We start from the raw sequence: 20,492 nt of genomic DNA on the forward strand, positions 1-20,492 counted from the left end.
GTATTTTCAAACAGCGATATCTTATTACCTAACTTGCTGTCAATATTAAGATCATTTTACGAATGTATACTTTGTTTTGTCGCTTAGATATTCATTACAGATGCGACTTTAAACTCACACGCTCACTTTTTGTAAATGCATTGTGTTAATCCAAATGCGAACCAAATCAATTCAAAAATATATAACATGATTTGAATTCTTAACATTTAAGTGACGGTTCTTTTGTTCCACAAATATTGACTGATTATTTTCACTAATCCTGCCTTAATGACGTTCCTAATAAAAGCACGTTGTCTAGTGGTAAGAACGTGTGCCGGAAAGCGGACGGTCGGTAGTTCAAACCCCGGCCGCGTCATACTAAATACGTTAAAATATGGCACTTGTTTCCCTGCCATTAAGGCGCTAAAACAAGGAATGCCTGGGGTATCCATGTTAAATTGCGGCATGGTATCTAAGTGTGCTAGCACTCACCTCACCACCCTATACCAGCATTACCTTGTAATGAATTGGCCGTCATGAATTATTACTTCATAATAAAAAATTTCGCGCACTGGGGAGGCGGGCAAGGTAAAACAGGTTCTTCCATGCATGGACATTACATATAGACCGTATTGCCTCGTTGCTGTGTCACATCAGCTCTTGTCAGACCATTTGCATCTACGTTGATGTTCAACTGAAGTTACTCATCACATTGGAAGTCAGTCTGTCATGATGGTCAGGTATGTATGATCTCATTCAACTTCAATGTGACATTTTCTTATGATGCTTTTACAATGAATGGACAATGGCCTTGCACAAGTGAGATGGCAAATTGCTTGTAAAAAATCGGAGAGGAGCTGAACTTGATCATAATGGCAACAATCTCTCGAATGGCATACTGGATAATTGATAGAATTTCATATGTGTTGTGATTGAGTTGTGTCAGCATGGGTGCGAACTTAATATCATTTATAAAACAGTGTATACCATGGCAGTTCTTTCTTCTAATTATCCACACATTAACATGTGATATTAATGATTGTAATGAGAAATATTAACATAAAACGTCGTAATCGTTTCCGTAGTTTTGCTTCATTATATTTTTTGAAACCTTGCTGGAATTGTTAGTTCAACATAAATGGAGTAAAATTAAACACAGTTTTACTTAGCTTCATAGATACAAAATTATGAACTTATATCTGTTGAAAATGGTAGGATATCTCCATGCGAACAAGGAGGAAGGCGATTTAGGATCAACTGTCTTGCAGATATTGATGATGCGATAAATTCATAAATGTGTTGTGACCTCATGAACTGTACCTTTTATGTATGTTACCAATGGCATCATTATATTCAGAATGTGATGATCATATTATTTCAAAGCTACCTGTTTCTTCCTATTGTGATGTAGTGATATAGCGTCCGTCCGGAGAGCGGAAAGTCCGTGGTTCGATCCCCGGCCGCGTCATACCAAAAGACGTTAAACTATGGTACTTGTTGTTACCATGTCATGATCAGGCGCTCGGCATTAAGTATCTAAAACAGGGACTGGTCGGCTCGGAGTCAGTATACTGTGTCTGAGTGGGGTATTCATGTTAAAAGTGCGGCATGTATCTCAGTGAGCTAGTACTATAAAATCGGCATCAGTCCGGAGTAGTACAAGCAGCTAAATACACACGCACACAGACGCACACACACTGACACACACACTAACAAACACACGTACATGCACGTCTCTACTCAGTTTGTGACAACAGACCTTACTTGTCGTCAGTATCATGTTGTACACTAAACGCCTATGTATCATATTTCTTTTGTTAATTTTGAACAAGACCCAGCTTTTTCTGCATCTTTTCTATTTTACAATGTTATTGTTCATACACCACGGGTTCGATTCCCGACATGGGTACAATGTGTGAAGCCCATTTCTGGTGTCCCCGCCGTAATATTGCTGGCATATTGCTAAAAGCGGCGTAAAACCATACTCACTCACTCATTATAATTATGCCTCTACAGTGCGCTTAACTTTCGATAAGTCATATTCATCGTTGCCCACACCTGGTACATTATTCTCCCCAAATTGGGGATGTACAGGGCAACGATTGGATAATTGTATGGAAGATGTATGACCTACCTTAAGCGTCAAGCGTTTACCAGTATATATCCAGTATATAAGTATATATCCGTTGCAAAATTCATTTCACAATTTACATATTACCCTTTTGTCTTGTCATGAGATATGGCCTGTGGGTAAGCATGAAATGAATCGCTCTTCTTCTGTTACTCATTGCTGGTGATTTGCATTCAAATCCCGGTCCAAAACAATATGCTTACAACTAACGATGTAAGCATATTCCACTTGAATAAAAGAGGTATCCGACATAAATTGACGAAAGTGTACGATGAGATCTGTGATTTCGATGTATAATGCTTCACTGAATCTCAACTAGTCGCCAACGTTCAGTCAGCCGATCTTCGCCTTTGGAGGGACAGAGATTGTTTTGGAGGTGGCTTAATTGTATATTTCTCTAATTCACTTAGCATCAAGCATTGAACAGACTTGGGATTAATTTATTCTGAATCAATGTGGTTTCAAGCTAATTCACCACAGCAAAGATTTCTACTCTGTGTCACCCATCGCGCACTCAAACCCCTACTGCATATTGGATTGTTCTGGAGCACATAATAAAAACTGCACTTGATCGTCTTTGCTGGTGTCCTGAATGAAGATCTTTTCAATAAGAATATACGCAGTGTTAGGCATAAAGCAACACGACACATTCGGCTAGGATTATTGATCCTATTTTAGTAAGTAATGACTGGTAATGACTGTAATCTTTATCCGGTGCACTTGATTTTTTCAACAGGGGAGTTTTCGTTTCTATCATGTTATTTTAGTACAAGAAGTAAAAAAAAGAAAAGTATGGCTCTACAAACATGATAACTTTGATAAATGAATATGCAAATTATGCATAAAAATTGGAACTATTCGCCCAACGGACAAAATGTTTCAATAATGACCTAAGAAGAAAGGAGCGTCGCTCCAGAAACCCTTATTGAAAAAGGCATGATGAACTGGTAAAGTAAGCACTTTTGTCACTTACAAAAGGCAAAGAAACAAATTAATCATATGATAAAATATATCCAAAGAAAATATTTATAGCAATAGTAACGGTTTGCTGGAAACTCATTTCAACTCAAACAGTACCGATTGCTGGAAATTATTGAGATTTATTACTAAAAATGCTAATTTATCAACATGTATGCCTCTCTGTGTACCGTCCTTAATAAATCTACAGCATTTACTGACATTGAAAGGGGGATGTACTCAATAATTACTTCGTTTCTGTTTGTAATGTCGATGATGGTAAATAGCCCCTCCCAGATTCCAATCAACGTGGGCGGCTGGGTAGCCCAGTGGTTAAAGCGTTCGCTCGTCACGCCGAAGACCCAGGTTCTATTCCCGAAATGGTTACAATGTGTGAAGCCCATTTCTAGTGTTACCCGCCGTGATATTGCTGGAATATTGCTGAAACCTCACTCACTCCAATCAACGTTGTGAAACCTCTCTCTGTGATATTACTGTTATTGAATCAGAAATAAGTGATCTCATAAAGTCACGACTGTGCAATAAATTAAGCGGACTAGATAACATGAAACATATACTTTTAATAATTTCTTTAAATGTTGGAATATTATTATCTGCGAAGAAATATGGCAAGATGATGTCAACCATCTCTCATGCCACATCACCTCACATTAACCAGCGACACCTAACTTTGGCTATGTTTACATTTGCTCGGCGCCACAATGAACTTGTGGAATATTTCGAGTCACATGAATAAATTGAAGGACATTAATTGAGAACTCAAATTTAAAAATCTTTGCTGCATGGGTTAATGGATAACCACACACTAAATGGATAATGAAATATGGCCTATATGAAATAATTAATAAACTCTCCATTTTACTGGCGTTATATTTTGTTTAAACGTAAACGTGTCTCTTAACCTTGAGGCCATTTACGTCGCAGGAAAGTCAAAATGACACCTCGAACTGATCGTCTAGTGCGAATACCTGCAGCGCGTAAACGATTCTTCGCTGTCTGGGCCGATATCCTACGCAATCCTTGTAGTTGTAGACGTGGCCGTGGTGGTTGTTTCACGTATATTTGTAAGTGATGTAGCCGTTTGAATCTGTCCTGTGCTCTAGTAGTGATACGTGGTCGCCCGGATTTGGAAAGGTCACGTGTTGTCCCGTGTGTCTGATAACATTTCCACAGTCTTTGAAATCATTCACCTGAATAAGGAATAAGTATATACTCCGAAACGTTGTGTTCCTCACAATAAAGAAGTTGACATCCATATATTCTCTTCCGTATGGTACATTTTGTTTTCTATCTTCTTCTATCACAAACCGATGATTGCAGCATCTAAACTTTGGCGATCATATATCTTAACATTTGAATGTAACTAAATATAATTCAAAAGACGATTGCAATTAGATAGCGCGTTGAAAATACCGTTAATAATATATGTTCTTTTCTACAGGCTCTTCATGGTCATGACGTGTGTAGCAGTGATCCATGGGCATGAGTCGTACAGGGATAGCATCCCCAATGGCTACAATCTGCCCCACCCTTGTATGAAGGGGGAGTTGTGGCAGGGGGTGGGGCATATGAACCCCGCGGGTGGAGGTGACAGAAATCAGTTCGGTCTTGATTTTGCAAACAAAGGCAGAGTGGTAAGAGGGTGAAAATTGATACATCTGCCGAAAGTTCAATACATTATGTATATTTACTGTGCATTGCTTCATCACTGTATGATGGATTGATAATCATTATAACATTGTTCCACATATCATAATGTTCGAAATATCACAGATGTTGTGCTACAGGACACAACATCTGTCACTAAGTAAATTTTATTGCTCGTATCATGGATGTGGGACGTTATAATGCTAACATACGAAGTACCATATCAAATCAGCCCAGACCACTGCATCGAGTTTATGTGCAGTGTGTTGAAAAGAGCAGCAACCCTGCAGAGTTCTTAGCTTGGATAAAGTCGGCTGGCCTGAAAAGTGAAACAGAAGGTTTTGTGTTTGTGTTCAGGACCAGTCCCTACACTCAAAACCGTCAACGTGTGATTTTGCATCGAAGTGTTAATATGAAATTCAGATTATGCAATGATGAAACTGTCGAACACATTGTCAGTGGATGCCCAGCTGTGGCACAAACACAGTATCTTAAGCGACATGATGGAGAGGCTCGATGATTAAATTATCGTCTTCACCATGCTTGTGATGTTGACACAGAGGTCCATCAATGGTACGACACAGTGAGTGAGTGAGTGAGTTATGATTTTACATCGCATCGGCAATATTGCAGCCATATCGCGATGAGAACAAGTTTATTATTATAAAAATACCTGTCGACAAAGGACAGTAAAACAGTAAGGGAATTATCACAGTGTAGACATAAAACTTACCTGAGCAATATTAAAACAAAGAAGTTTTCAGTGTAGTAGTTAATTGAAAGTAAAACCAGGCTATAGACCACTTGTAACCAAACCTAGACCACCTAGCTGGGGATCATGGGGACTTACAATACTTTTGCTTCCTGCATGATTCCCAGCAGGATTTATGTCATCACTTTGGTCACTTGTGGTTGTATGAAATATTAACCAATATTAAAAATTCAAAACACAATCAAGGAATTAAAACACTAGTTGATATTAAGTACTTCAATATAGATGGAATTATGTGCCACAGTCAGGGGGACAATAATTTTACACTACTTTAACCCCCTGAGTGGCACCGCCTTCATACATTTCAGTTGACAAGAATATCCAACTATTCTAAAACAATTCAAAATTTATCAAATAATAGTATTTCTTTTAAAAATCCGAGTATTAAATGAGCACTGGTATTATAAAAAAGATCCTTTAAAGACGTTGAATGATAATAGTTGTCCCTTATGAGAGAAAAATCAACACAGTCAAGCAAAACATGCTTGACTGTGATTCTCTCATCACAAGGGACACAAAATGGAGGATCCTCACCTTTTAAAAGATACTCGTGTGTACATCGACTGTGTCCAATACGACATCGTTGCAAAACAACTTCATCATGTCTCGAATGGCAACCCAAGTAGGTATACCCTATTGTTGGTTTTATAGCATAAAGTTTGTTTAGACCTACTTGGGTGTTCCACTTAATTTGCATTAGATCTTTGATGTAGCATCTAATTATTGGCTTGTAATCACTGTAAGGTAAAAGAAGTGGTGTGACTGATTTGTTGAGTGCTGCCTTTGCAGCAGTATCAGCCATAGTGTTACCAGCAATTCCAACATGACTGGGCAGCCAGCAAAACACGATGTCGTATTGGGCAGTGGCGAGGGTATTATTCAATTCTAAAATATTAAGAATCAGCGGATGATCTGAAGAACAATTATGTATGGCCTGAAGGCATGACAAGGAATCAGAAAAGATGATGAACTGTTGAGATGATTGGTTTTGAATGTATTCCAATGCTATAAGAATAGCATTGGCCTCAGCTGTAAAAATAGAGCTAGGACCAGGAATTCTCGAAGACACTCTTTTAGATCCAATGACAGTGGCACTTGAAACTTTGCCACCATCTTTTGAACCATCGGTAAAAATAGATCGATGAGAATCATATTTTGACCTTAATTGGGCATATTCTTGTTGATATACCAATGGGTTTGTGTCAGATTTCTTAAGGGTAGTTAGTGTTAGGTCTACCTCTGGTTTAACTAGTTGCCAAGGAGGTGTAGACAGTAGCCGGGAAGGTGAGATAATAGAAAGATCAATATTAGCTGCTGTAATATGTGGCTGAATTCTGAACCCTAGAGGAGGAACAAGTTTTGGTTTTGATTGAAATAACTTGGCATAAATGGGATTAAACACACACTCAAAAGCTGGATTCGAAGGGTTTGAGTACAATTTAGTCACATATTGTAATGAAAGTTTGATTCGACGTTGTTTTAGAGATGGCTCATCGGCCTCTACATATAAGCTATCGACTGGTGATGTTCGAAAGGCTCCAAGACAAAGTCTCAGGCCTTGATGATGTACTGAATCTAATAATTTTAAGTTGCTTTTACAGGCCCCACCATAAATGATAGAGCCATAATCGAGTTTGGAACGGATGAGAGAACGATATAAATGAAGTAGAGTAGTCTGATCCCCTCCCCATTTTGAATGAGAAACGACTTTCAACAAGTCAATTGCCTTCAGACATTTAGTCTTCAGATATTTTATATGTGGTAAAAATGTGAGATGATTATCAAATATAATACCCAAGAACTTGGCTTCCTTGACAACTTTAATAGGAAAACCAGCCAAAAATAGTTCAGGGTCTTTATGCGGTTTATATTTGCGGCAAAAATGGATACAGTTTGTTTTGACTTTGGAGAACTTAAACCCATTCTCTAGACACCATTTCTGTATTTTATTAAGGCATAATTGTAGCTGTCTCTCAATAGTGTGCATATTTTTACCACGACAAGATATATTAAAATCATCTACGAAAAGTGATCCATCCACTGCATCACTTAAAACCTTTGAAAGACTATTGATTTTAATACTAAATAGAGTAACTGACAAAATACTTCCTTGTGGCACACCCTGCTCCTGATTATAATGGTCAGACAGGGTTGAACCCACTCGGACTTGAAATTGCCTGCCGGCTAAAAACTGTGATATAAAATGTGGTAAGCGGCCTCTCAGACCAAACTCGTGTAAATCTTTTAAAATGCCATGCTTCCAGGTAGTGTCGTAAGCTTTCTCAAGATCAAAAAATATTGACACTGCATGTTGTTTGTTAACAATAGCATTTTTCACAAATGATTCCAATCGTACTAAATGATCAATAGTACTTCGATTTTTGCGGAAACCACATTGAATATTTGTGAGTAGTTGATTGGTTTCTAAGAACCAAACTAATCTATTATTCACCATTCGCTCCATGGTTTTACAGACACAACTGGTTAAAGATATAGGACGGTAATTTGATGGATCTGTATGATCCCGACCAGGTTTTGGGATAGGGACTACAATGGCATCATGCCACGAAGGAGGAAAATTCCCCGACGTCCATATTTGGTCAAATATATCTAAAAGTGTTTCTAGACATGATATAGGCAAATGTTTCAGGAGCTGATAGTGAATATTATCAGCACCAGCCGCTGTATCATGAGCTTGCCCTAGGGCTGTAAGTAGCTCATGGAAGGAAAACACTTCATTATAGTCTTCCCCGTTATCAGAGTTAAAATTAACAGTTTTCTTTTCCTGTTGTTTCTGATATTTTATGAATTCAGGGGCATAATTAGATGATGATGAATGTTTTGCCAATGTTTCACCAAGTTTATTGGCAATGTCTGATTTATCAGTTAATAACTGATCACCTTCCTTAAGATGGTGAACAGAAGACTTTGATCCTTTGCCTTTAATTTTTGTTATCATGTTCCAAACTTTGGATATAGGAGTACGGGAAGTTATTTTGGAGACGTAGTTCCTCCAAGATTGACGCTTATTTTGTTTATAAGCTCGCCTGGCTTTTGCATTTGTAATTTTTACTTGATCTAAGTTATGAACTGTGGGATGTCGGCGGAAGTACTTTTCCGCTTTCTTCCTACACTTCCGTGCCTGTTTACATTCCAAGGTAAACCACGGTTTGCGAATATGAGGATGTGCAGAGGACTTAGGAATTGTTTGATCAGCTATTTCATTGAGCTGATCTGAAAACAACTGAATGGGATCTTCAACATTTTGAAAATGATGAGGGATTAATTTTGCAGCACACAATGTTTCATACAATGACCAATTGGCCTTTGTAAAATTCCACCTGGACGTGGAGGTTTCAGGATTCGGGTTCACAGATTTAAGAATGGTGGGAAAGTGATCGCTTCCGCAGAGGTCATCATGGACCGACCATTCAAACTCGTGAAATAGATTTGAGTCTGTGAGAGACAGATCAAGAGCTGAGTATGTACCAGTGGCAGGATGTAAATAGGTGTTTGAATCATCATTACAGATACACAAATTATTATCAGAAATGAATTCCTCAAGTATTTTCCCTTTAGTATTTGTGGTAACACTTCCCCAGAGGGGGTTGTGTCCATTCAGATCACCCACGATGATACATGGCTTGGGGAGCTGATCATACAGATTTTGAAGATCAGATAGTCGAAGCAAAGTAGATGGAGGAATATACAAGGAACACAGCGTAAAGACAATGTTCAAAGTTAAACGAACAGCAACAGCTTGAAGATTTGAATTGAGCGCAACAGGGCTGTGAATCACGCCCTGTCTAACCAAGATAGACGACCCCCCAGTTGCTTTGTCACCTGGGGGGGAATATGAATGATGACAGTTATACTGTCTGATATCAAATTTATCTGTACTTTTTAGGTATGTCTCCTGAAGACATAAAGCAGACGGTTTAAAATCCTGTATCAATAATTGAATGTCATTAAAATTGTTTCTAAGTCCTCTGCAATTCCATTGTATCATATTGGACAATTGAGTCATGGAGGCTCAATTGGGGATCTCACACGCGAACGTGAGGACGAATTACTCCTACCGTCCTCTACAGACAGAGTTACCTCCATGTCAAGAGGCTCAAAGGAGTTGTGAAGAGATAGTTCTGGGGACGAGGCTGCCGGAGATGTTTGTTTTCTATTTAACTTCTTTTTTTTCTTTTTCTCAAGTGAGCTGTCAAGTGGTTCAGTGTTTTTGTTATTTTCTGGGACAACTGGGACAACTGTGTCAGGCTGACTAGCAGTCAGAGTATCCGTCTGAGTGACAGTCTGTGTTGCTGAACTGGTCTGATTATCAGAAGTTGGTGGACTGATTCCAGCGGTATTAAGGGGCTGATCAGAATGGACCCATGACAGATCCGTTTGGCATGAGATTGATGCAGTGACAGTAGATATAGTTGCAGAACGTGTAACTGCGGCAGAGTAAGTAAGATGTGATGGAGTAGCGGATTGTTTAGTGAACAGCTTTCTTGCTTCTGCAAAAGAAATGTTATTTTCATATTTCATTTTATTGATTTTTGATTCAAGTTGCCAAACAGGACACGACTTGGAAGAAGACAAATGTTGGCCACCACAGTTTGCACAAACAATGTCCTCCTCACAGTCTCTACCCTCATGGCTGCCAGCACAACGATGACATTTGACAGGTTTAGCACATGATTTAGAACCATGGCCAAAGGTTTGACATTTAAAACATCGGAGGGGATTTGGGATATACATATCCACTCCGATATTAACATAACCAGCTTTGATTGATTGCGGTAAGGAAGAACGCGCAAAAGTGAACAGGTAAGTATGAGTATTCGTGACAACTCCATCGGTGATTCTGGTGAAACGTTTTACAAACGTAACACCTTGATCATCCAGTTCAGAAACAATTTCTTGTTCCGACATATCTGACAGGCATCGAGCTCTGTCGCGAACAATTCCCCGACATGAGTTCAGTGTTCTGTGCACGGACACAGCAACATCAACATTGGCAAACTGAGTAATTGATAAAAGATTCAGAGATTGCTGTCTCCGTGCACACTCCACAAGTAGGGAGCCAGACCGAAGACGGGTTACATTTTTGACTGCACCACAGATTCCAGAAACAGCTTTTGAAATGGCAAATGGGTTCAGTTTTAATGGTTGATGATCAGCAGCCTCGATTACCAGGAAGCGAGCCCAAGAATCATTGTTTTGAAAAACATTTTCAGTTAAACTGTCATTTTCCAGTCTTCTCTTTTTTTCACGATTTGAACCAGGTATTTGTTGCGCCATAATGACAGGAATTTATTCAACACCCCTGTTCCCCACCCGCCATCGAGTGTCAAAAAGGACGATGCCGAAGAGGAAGCCAGTCTACAACACCAGGGTTACAGGGGTGGTATACTCCAGTAAATACAACACGAAAAGCTACATTTGTCTACCAAAAGAAATGCCCAGCTGGTTCGGCCCTTGACAGAACATTGGAGACATATAGAAATCGGAGGTTGACATCACCAGATTGGCCCATGAGCCACCGCCTTCTGGCATAGGACTCTAGGCAATAAGTATATTGGCATAAGTTGGAAGATCATATTACATCAGAAAACTTGTTGAATATGATATAGATCTAAAGTGGCACTTTTCCATGCACAGGGCATGGCGTGACCAGCCGATTGATAGAATCGGGCCAATTCTACCACCCGTCTAGGTGAAGTAAGGGTCGAAGTGGTGTGTTGGGCAAAAGGAACACCGGTTCCTGGCTCCATTGCCCTCAACCACCAGAATCCCGTCCTCCACCGACACAGGGGCGCAACCCACGGCAAACAGGTTGCCCAATTCGGTCGCCTCGTACGACCAGCAATGGGGTGCTGTGGAATTATTCTGCCCCGGTTCCACACGGGGGAAGAGCGATTAGCGTTACCCAGCACTCACCACGAGGAGGTTGCTCTTCACGAGTGCCGGTACGACACAGAATATGTTCAGGGAGTCATGGAAAATAGAATAAAATAGGCCCGTATTTAGCCTCAGACTTATCCAGGCCAACAAACATGATCTTGTCCTTTTTGATAAATCCAATTAAATCATTTATATCAATGAATTTTCTGTCCCTTTTGACGCTAATGTGCTTGACAAAATTCAGGGAAAACATGGCCAATATGCAGACCTCTCTTTCGAAATGTCACGCTTGCATTCCAAGTACCAAGTAGTCCGACTCTCCATTGTTCTCGGTGCCTCAGGTTTGGTACCTCCCAATCTGTTGACTGTCATCGGGAGAGTCCCCGGGTTTGCTACCAGGAATACAGCCCTTCTGACAATCTGGGTAATGCAGAAGGCTGCAGTGTTGGAGAGTCTCGGTGGGTTTGTCAAGGCAGCGCTTCCTTGGAGAAGTTCTATTCGCTGTCTGGGCTGCGTGTAGAGTAGGCAAGGGCCCCGAACTGATGATGAACCTAACCAGCCGGACTGTGCTAGGATCACCCCAACTCTCTTTGCTGCATTTGTTATGTTAATCTGAAGTTACTAGATTGAGGACAAAACACCATCGTAAAACACCAGTTTCATTGACTGAGACAAATTGCAGGAGACAGCTAATTCTGAAATAGAAGCATTTCAGTTGACAGTCGATATCCTACAATGTATTCCAAGTTGCTAATGAAATAATTCGTTGAGAGTTTTCAATCAGCTAAATACAATGGGGCTTCTCTCCTTTAAAGAAGGTGTTTCATTTTTTCCCTGACTCAATATTGAACTTATTTAACACAAAAGGTCATGTCAGAAAATTTGTTTATTCGGAAATACATGTAATTGTGCTCAATGAGGTTGAATTCCACATTTTACAGGAGCTGCTGTATTTTAAATAACGAGGTATGTTTTTAACAATTTGATACCTATTAATTACTTTTTAAACTGGACACTAAACTTTCACTTTTACATACATTTTGTCTTACGCACACTGTCCATACAGTAGGCTAATGTTTGTAACATAGACTCTGTTGGTGATGGGATGACCAATGGTCAGGAGCTAGGTGACCCCAAGTGCATCTGGACAACTGGAGCCACGCCCACAAGGACCACTGGACTCACACACCCAGGTTGGTACTCCTGGACGATGACCAGGACTTGGATTATTTTTGGAAGGATAAGTGCCCGAATGAATGTTGTTATACACCGACTTTGACATTCATATTACCATTTGACAAGGAACAAGTAACAGGCATGCATATGCTGTGGTCGTGATTGTGTGGTTGTCAATGTCCACTTTCTTTTACAATGTCTTTGTATAGATCTAACCGTGCCTGTTGACAGATGACAGATCGGTCATTTTCTGCCGTGATCGAGCAGAAAGAAATTCTCGATTCTTTCAACAAAATGTCCAATCTGAGTAAAAATGCTAGGGCCTGTTCAACAAGGCGAGTTCAGCGCTGCGACAGTAACAGTTGCTTTAACATAGATTTAGTGATATAGACATGGACATAGTTGTAGTACTTAGTGTGCTTTGTGGAACATTACCCAGATATTATTGTGGGAACTGTCCTTTCAAATTTTCTTCAACAATAACATTATGTTTGTATATTCATGTGATGAACTCGTAAACCTTATATAGATTCATTAACGGTTTTGGTACGTGATTGTAGTTATCCTCTATTGTGAGATGCCGTGTTCGACTCAATTGGTAATAATGACGTGAATTTACTGAATGTGAATCCATTAATACTTAGAATATGCTTATCGAAATGATTCAGTGATTCAATGAAAGACTGAATAGAAATCGATCAAATATAACAATGTCTTTCTTAAAACGAACACAACTATTATCAAACTGCACTTACTTTTATTATACTTTCAGGCTTTTGTGATATTTCTGTAAATCAAACGTGTGCCAAGCTCACTGGAGCCTCATGCCAGAGTTCTACGTTTGACTGTGCATCAACTGCAGAAGAAGGTACATGTATTTAATGCACACCGTATGCATGCATCTTACGTTATATAAATAATTACTCTTCACAAGGTAATTATGCGAAAACATGGACAGAGGACTCGACTCCTGAGATCGTCCGGTCAGACCACCAAAAAGCTCCAGTCCGGAGGTCCTTGTTTTCGCATATAATAATATAATAATAACTACAGATTTATATAGCGCTGGTATCCAGTTCGAAGAACTGCTCAAAAGCGCTTCATTTGAGTCTACACAAAAAAAGAGACATTACACAGCTAGGAAAACACAAAGCCTCAATACTCCAAGAAAGATTTGGTGAAAAGATAGGTTTTGAGTCTTATCGGAACAAAGTAGGACTGTCAATGTTCCTAATATCCAATGGCAGCCTATTCCATAGCTCAGGGGCAACTTTGGCGAAACTCCGACCTCCAAAAGTCGCCGTTCTAACACTAGGCACAGAGAGTAGGGACTGGCAGCTTGATCTGAGAGATCTCCCAGGCACGTACTCTTCAAGAAGCTCGCTGATATAAGTTGGTTTTTGATTGTGTCTCGCATTGAACACAATCAGCATCACTTTATACTGGATTCTCTCATTGATTTTGAGCCAGTGGAGGTTCCGTAGAATCGGTGTGATATGGTCAAACCTTTTGGATTTAGTAACAAGCCTGGCAGCACAGTTTTAAACTCTTTGAAGTTTAGTCAAAAGGTTATGAGGATGGCCGATGAGTAGTCCATTACAGAAATCTAGATGTGATAAAACACATTCGTGAACTAGAAAAGCAGCTGTTTTTGCATTTATACACTGGCGAATCTGTCTAATATTCCTGATGTTCAGATATGCTCGCTTGCAGATGTTATCCACGTGAGAAGCCATAGATAGTGATGAGTTGAAAATCACGCCCAGGTTACGAACTTCTTTGCCTGGAACGATCATATTGCCTCCGATGTCGAGACAAGGATAGCTCACTCGGTTTCTGATGGCGTTGTTGCACATAAAGAGAACTTCAGTTTTGTCACAGTTTAATTTGAGAAAATTAAACTGTATATATAAGTAATCATTTGTTTGTCATACCAATGCTATCTTTCAAGTTTATGAAGCCTTTAAACTTTTGTCTGTCTCATTACAACAATACATATATTGCTATTCAGTCAACATGAGAAATACCCTCACTGCGAAGGGCTGTCTCCTATATATTGTTGATAGCTTGGCACTGGACCCAATAGGCAGCCATGAGTAACCTACCTTACCATTCTTACAGTACATGTATATGTAGCATGCTTACCTGTTTCAGACTTGAGACCAAGTTCAGAATTTAGATGGATCAAGGTAAACACATGTTGAAAGACAAACAGCAATGATACACATATTTAAAACTTTATTTCAACCTTGTTCATTCACAGACAGCTGTTAAAACTCGTTTATTTTCACTCTTTGAACTAAATCTGAACTGTGTGGGACTAATGCCTTGACATTAATACCTGACACTCAACACAGTTCATGTTTCTTCACCTCATTCACATTTATCTCATAGTTTTATTGGTGTCTCTTATTTGTGGCCACTTACATTCCTGATGTATCAGGCCTCTCGTCTCTTGTTGTCCAACACAGTGATGCATGTTCAGAAATCGTCTTCATCATCTTCATCTTCATCATCTTCCCCAATGAATTATGAACAACACAAATATTGTCGTACCATATGCCAATTTCTTGAAACTTTTTCTTCAGTCTTTGCCATAGGCTTTCACTGTCAGGATTAAGTTATGACAAGTGTATTTCCAATGCAGCCACTGGGCACAGACAACCAATATCATGTTCAAATAGAACATATAACAAAGATAAATCGAACTAAAATATCAATCTTCACATTAGCTTAGTTGCATAATTGAAAGGAAACAGATTCAATAGTTTGCCCAATTTTCACGAAGTTATTGTTTAAAAAGGTTAATGTAAATCCACGATACATTTAAGTAATTAAAATAGGCCCCAGTTGTTTTGGATCTCATACCTACCTCGTATCTCATAAATTCTGCCTCTCGCCCAACTACCTTCAGCAACATCATCCTCTCGATGGTTCTTCGTTTGAAAGGTGGTTTTGTTTACATAGAAGCAATAAGCCATGTTTTGACATCTTCGCGAGGTTTTCCCACCCCCTTCTGCGGGTGTGGAAGGTTTTGTTATGAAGGTGTCCACACATAAGGCTTCAATTCATAAAGCTTCTTCATGTCTGATGCTTTATTGCAAAAACTTCGTCCTGTATCGATTCCTCGAAATATTGTACTAAAGTCAGTCTATTGCTCAACTTTCTATCTATTCTTCATGGCCACCACTGTCTATCACATGCCTTGTAAATTTGTCAATGCCTAAAATCAGCTATGAACACACATTTAGAAAGTGGTCGAATGTAACAAATGTTATGTTTGAGATAACACTCTCTTCGAAAAGAACAGATTCTCGTACTTTTGGGGGGGTTGAGTCCCGTGCGGGATTCGAACCCACACTACCAGAGTGAGGCACCCAATCGCCAGCACACAAAGTCAGCGATCTAACACACTCAGCCACCGAGGCTTCCACAAAAATGAAAGTCCGACAACTGGTATACATTCAGTACATAAAATCAGCATTTGAAATCCTGCGAAGACAGGGATATGGTGAAACAAAAATATCGTTGCTTGTTTCACGAGTCCAAAGTCGGGTTTTGAGGTTTCCACGAACACCAGTACCTAGCAAGGATTATTCTTAATTGTACTGCAGAACATGACAGCAAAAGTTTGTTTTCTATTGTACGTTAGGTGAGGTGAAACGGGGTTTAACGTCGCGTCCAAGATTATTGCACTTATATAGCCACGTGCATGCACGTGTGTGTGTGTGGCTGCTTGTGTTAGCCCGGACTGATGCCTATTTATAGTGGTGGCCCCCTGAGATACCATGCCGCAGTTTAACATGAATACCAGTCCTTGTTTTTGCCCCTTACCGCCGAGCGCCAGACAGAGTAACAACAAGTACCACCTCGGATCAGTCGGGGATCGAACCCAGGACCTGCCGCTCTTCGGGCGGACGCTCTACCACTAAACCACGGAGGCGGTCTTCTATAGTAGACTATCTATATACATATTCATGGCCTTGACTTACAAACTTAAAGGGCCGCTGAATCAGTGTTCATGTTAGTAACTCAAAACCACTTTTCTCGCAATATATCATTTAGCGTGACAGTGTAGGGATTGTTCACCAGAAATTGCCTTGTCATGTGTGTTGTTAGTATTATGTTACACGACACAAAAAAGAATATGCCAAATACATTACACTGTTGCAAGGTGTTTAACTTAAATATAAGGGGCATGGGTGACCCAGTCGTCTAAGGCGCCGCACTTTGCTGGTCTGCGATGTGCCCTTTGTGCATGCTGGACTCATACAATGTTCGAACGTTTGAATCCGATTCGCTCTGTTTACGATGCTTTGTTAGTCAGCAACATGGTCGTACTCGGGGTTTTCACCAAAGTGTTAAACGTCTGAGGCCTGCATCTCTGCGGACCTCCCAACCATATGGAGCTGAGACGCCGTGATACAACTGGAATACTGTTAAAGTGCCGGTGAATTAAGAAGTTGACGGTATTATAATGAAGCCAGGTTACTTTAAAATCCTGTCCGACGTAATTCACAGGGCACATGATACCTCATGCAAGTCATTTTGACAAAGCTATAAAAATGCATTGTCAACACGATATATACTATGCAAAGGACGTGAGTCACACCACCTCAGTTCATTTAGTGATATTTCAATGGATGAGCACATTCAATGTGGATCTATTAACTTTTGGTGCGTACACCGCGCTACCAAAAAAAGACAGCACAGCAAGTCACAGCAGCTATGTATATGACTAGCACTCAAAAGTAAAAGGAACTTTACTTATCGTAGTATATTAAAGCATAGTATATTAGCAAATTAAATCCAAATATTTTCCTATGAAGGCTTAAAGTGTATCATTGGAGGCTTTGATAGGCATCAGGATGTTGGAGTGAGTGAGGTCGGTTTAACGCCGCTTTTAACAGTGTTCCAGTTATATTGCGGCGTTTCAGCTTAATGTTGGAGGAAAGCCCGAAGAGATGCAGGTCTCAGACGGTTACCGCTTCGGTGAAACCCACGAGCACGGGTATTCTGCTGACAAACCTGGAAACATAATCGGGGCGAACCGGGATTCGAACCCACAATCATAGGTTTCTGGCGTGCCCAAGGGACGCAACTCTGCACACGAATCGCGGCGCCTTAGACGACTGGGCCACCCGTGCCCCCATTAGGGTGTTGGAAGTGAATACATGAAACCTTTGATTGATAAACAACTTCTCTATTGTTTGTAGCGATGCATCTGGGCTACGTCTTGCCCCACCACCCGGTGCTTATTTGGAAAGAAGGTATTCTTGAGATACTCACACACAAAATATTTGAAACTGCACATTTGGACTTTCCTTTTGTTATTGTCTTGGCCTAAATAGTGAAACAGACGTCTTCGCCATGCTTGTGGTTTTGACACAGAGGTCCATCCACGGTACGACACAGAATATGTAGAGGGCGTCATGGAAAATGATAAACACAAATCTTTGGAATAGGCCCGTATACAGCCTCAGACGTATCCAACAAACCTAAACTTGTCCTTTATATTATAGAATTTTCTGTCCCTCTTGACACCAATGTGATTGACAAGATTCAGGGAAACATAGCTTGCATCCGAAGTACCATGTTGTCCGACTCCCCATTGTTCTCGGAGCCTTAGGTTTGGTACCTCCCAATCTGTTGACTGACTCCAGGAATACAACCCTTCTGACCAACTGGGTAATGCAGAAGGCTGCAGTTTTGGGAAGTCTTCACATTCTCCGAAAAGTTCTGGGTGGATGGTTGGCAGCGCTTCCTTCGAGAAGTCCCATTCGCTGTCTGGGCTGCGTGTAGGGGGGGGGGGGCAGGGGGCAGGGGCAGGGGGGGGGGCAGGGGGGGGGGCAGGGACCCTCAGCTTATGAGCCTAACCATGTGCCCGGTCACCCAAACTCTCTTTGCTGCATTTTGTTTATTTCAATCTGTAAATAATAATAATAATAATAATAATCATAATAATAATAAAGGAATGTCGTGTGGGATAGTGGCATACAGAGTTGAAAAATCAAACAATGTTCTTTCCTGTGATAACAAAAACTGAAGCAAATTTATTGAGAATCCACACTGTATTAAAGCTACTTATCGCAAATACGTTTGGTGAATATAAATACTGTGTGTACTTCCGGTTTATAATCACTCTCGGTATATAATCACTCTCGGTGTTCAGATACACACATGTCCCGTGCAATACAACTATACAGAAATGTTTGCGAAACGATGGATGGACCCTCAATAATCGTGTGTCCCCATAGTTATGAGATTTTAATGGAACGGATCCTGTATCTTTGACGCCTCACCGTAAGCTTCATATAATGCTAAGGAAATTCATGAAAACTCAGTGTCATGTAAAAACAAAAAGCCTAAATGCACATGCCATAATTGTCGCCAATACCACTATTAATTTTGTAACTGAATTGCTTCGGCACATATAAATACATTGGCCTAAGTAAAGTGAATATTATTACATATATACTAAATTATTTGGTTTCATGAACTGTCATTGAAGCAAAAGTGACGAAACCAATTCCGTAATCATACGAAACCTCCATCGTTGCATTGTTGTGTTTTGCGATTTGGGCCAAACAATATTGTTTATTAATTTCTAAGCCGCACCATTTTCTCGCATGACCAGATGTATTGATGATTTTGCAACTCATGAAATGATAAAAGACCCTAGACCAAACCTTGAACCCAACGTCAATTTCAAACACAACGAGAAAGCATTCATCGTAGACTTGAATGGTTGGTGTACATAAAATTGCGGTCTCATGTTATTAAATTTCTCTCAAAAGGAAACCGCTATGAGGATCTATGTCTTGTTGAAGGCGATTTCATAGTCTTCAGAAATCCCTATTCAGACACGATATTCAGCGCACTGAACCATGGTCCACTTCACACTGTGAAAAAATATTTCGTTGCCTTTCAACACGTTGTTGTAACAAATACTACTAAGCCAAATTTGACGACACATTTCTCGATTCTGACTTGCTTATCCAACTTGTTTAGGTGTAGTGATCATATTCACAACATAAACTAAACCAGTTGTTCCTATATATTGTTGTACAGTGTTGATACTCTACCACGTGACTGCGCTTTATAACCAACCGACTGACACACAAACCTGTCAAAAGCTTGCGGGTACAGCTTGACTAGGATCAACATGTGGGCCGTAAGGTAGGCGACAATGACCGTTCGGACTCTTTCCACTTTTTATAATTTTGCAAAGAACAAGCATCATATGTCGCGATACCATGTTCACGATTCGAGGTTCTTATCGTTTAAATATTAAAGTCGACACTAGAGAGTAACCAGCCTCGTTTAAATGCCGCAGTTTCTGAGGCAACAGTGGTGAAATTAGCATATAAATGGATCACTGAAAATCAGTGATGTCATTCAGGTGCGAAAAAGACGATAGTATGATTTACATGTGTCAATAGAGGGTTGTACGGTATGTTGCTATTCCCAAATACGTTGTTAGCGGTAGTTTGTATCGGAACAACAATACAAATGATATGTGCTGGAAGAATGCAAGACCTTAATAATAATTAATTTCATTCCATAAATTCAGCTATTTAATATGTAAATAATTTAATTTAAGCGTTAATAAAGCCTCCATGTTTTTGTCTTTGTATGTACGTTTCCTACAGATTTGCCGCTTTCCTCACATGCATTGGAGTGATCTCTGGGTATGGCTCGTACAGGGACAGGATACCTAATGGCTACAACCTGCCCCACCCTTGTGTGGCGGGGGAGATGTGGCAGGGGGTGGGGCATCTGAACCCGGCGGGTGGAGGTGAAAGAAATCAGTTCGGTCTCGCTTTTGCAAGTCAAGGCAGAACGGTGAGAAAAGAAATAATAAACGTTGTTGACTTCGTGGTACGGTATAGTGTTAACTAGAGCGTG

At 40.2% G+C, this 20,492-nt stretch overlaps 1 protein-coding gene across 3 annotated transcripts in view; it reads left to right on the forward strand.

Annotated features, from left to right (window-relative positions):
• LOC124142801 (DBH-like monooxygenase protein 2 homolog) overlaps positions 1 to 20,492 on the forward strand; it is a 96,407-nt gene that overhangs the window by 64,636 nt on the left and 11,279 nt on the right. Inside the window, exons 1-2 of one of the 3 annotated variants that reach the window (XM_046511460.2) lie at positions 19,602 to 19,763; positions 20,237 to 20,429. The exons of 1 other annotated variant lie outside the window; for it this stretch is intronic. In XM_046511460.2, the coding sequence (XP_046367416.2) occupies positions 19,750 to 19,763; positions 20,237 to 20,429 (207 nt within the window). In that variant the 5' untranslated portion in view covers positions 19,602 to 19,749. Of the gene's footprint in view, positions 1 to 12,501; positions 12,602 to 19,601; positions 19,764 to 20,236; positions 20,430 to 20,492 lie in introns of those variants that run through there. One more of the 3 variants, XM_048385435.1, reaches the window with a different exon arrangement.

This window comes from Haliotis rufescens, unplaced genomic scaffold (assembly GCF_023055435.1).
Source record: "Haliotis rufescens isolate VD_foot unplaced genomic scaffold, xgHalRufe1.0.p SCAF_59, whole genome shotgun sequence".
Lineage (NCBI taxonomy): Eukaryota > Metazoa > Mollusca > Gastropoda > Lepetellida > Haliotidae > Haliotis > Haliotis rufescens.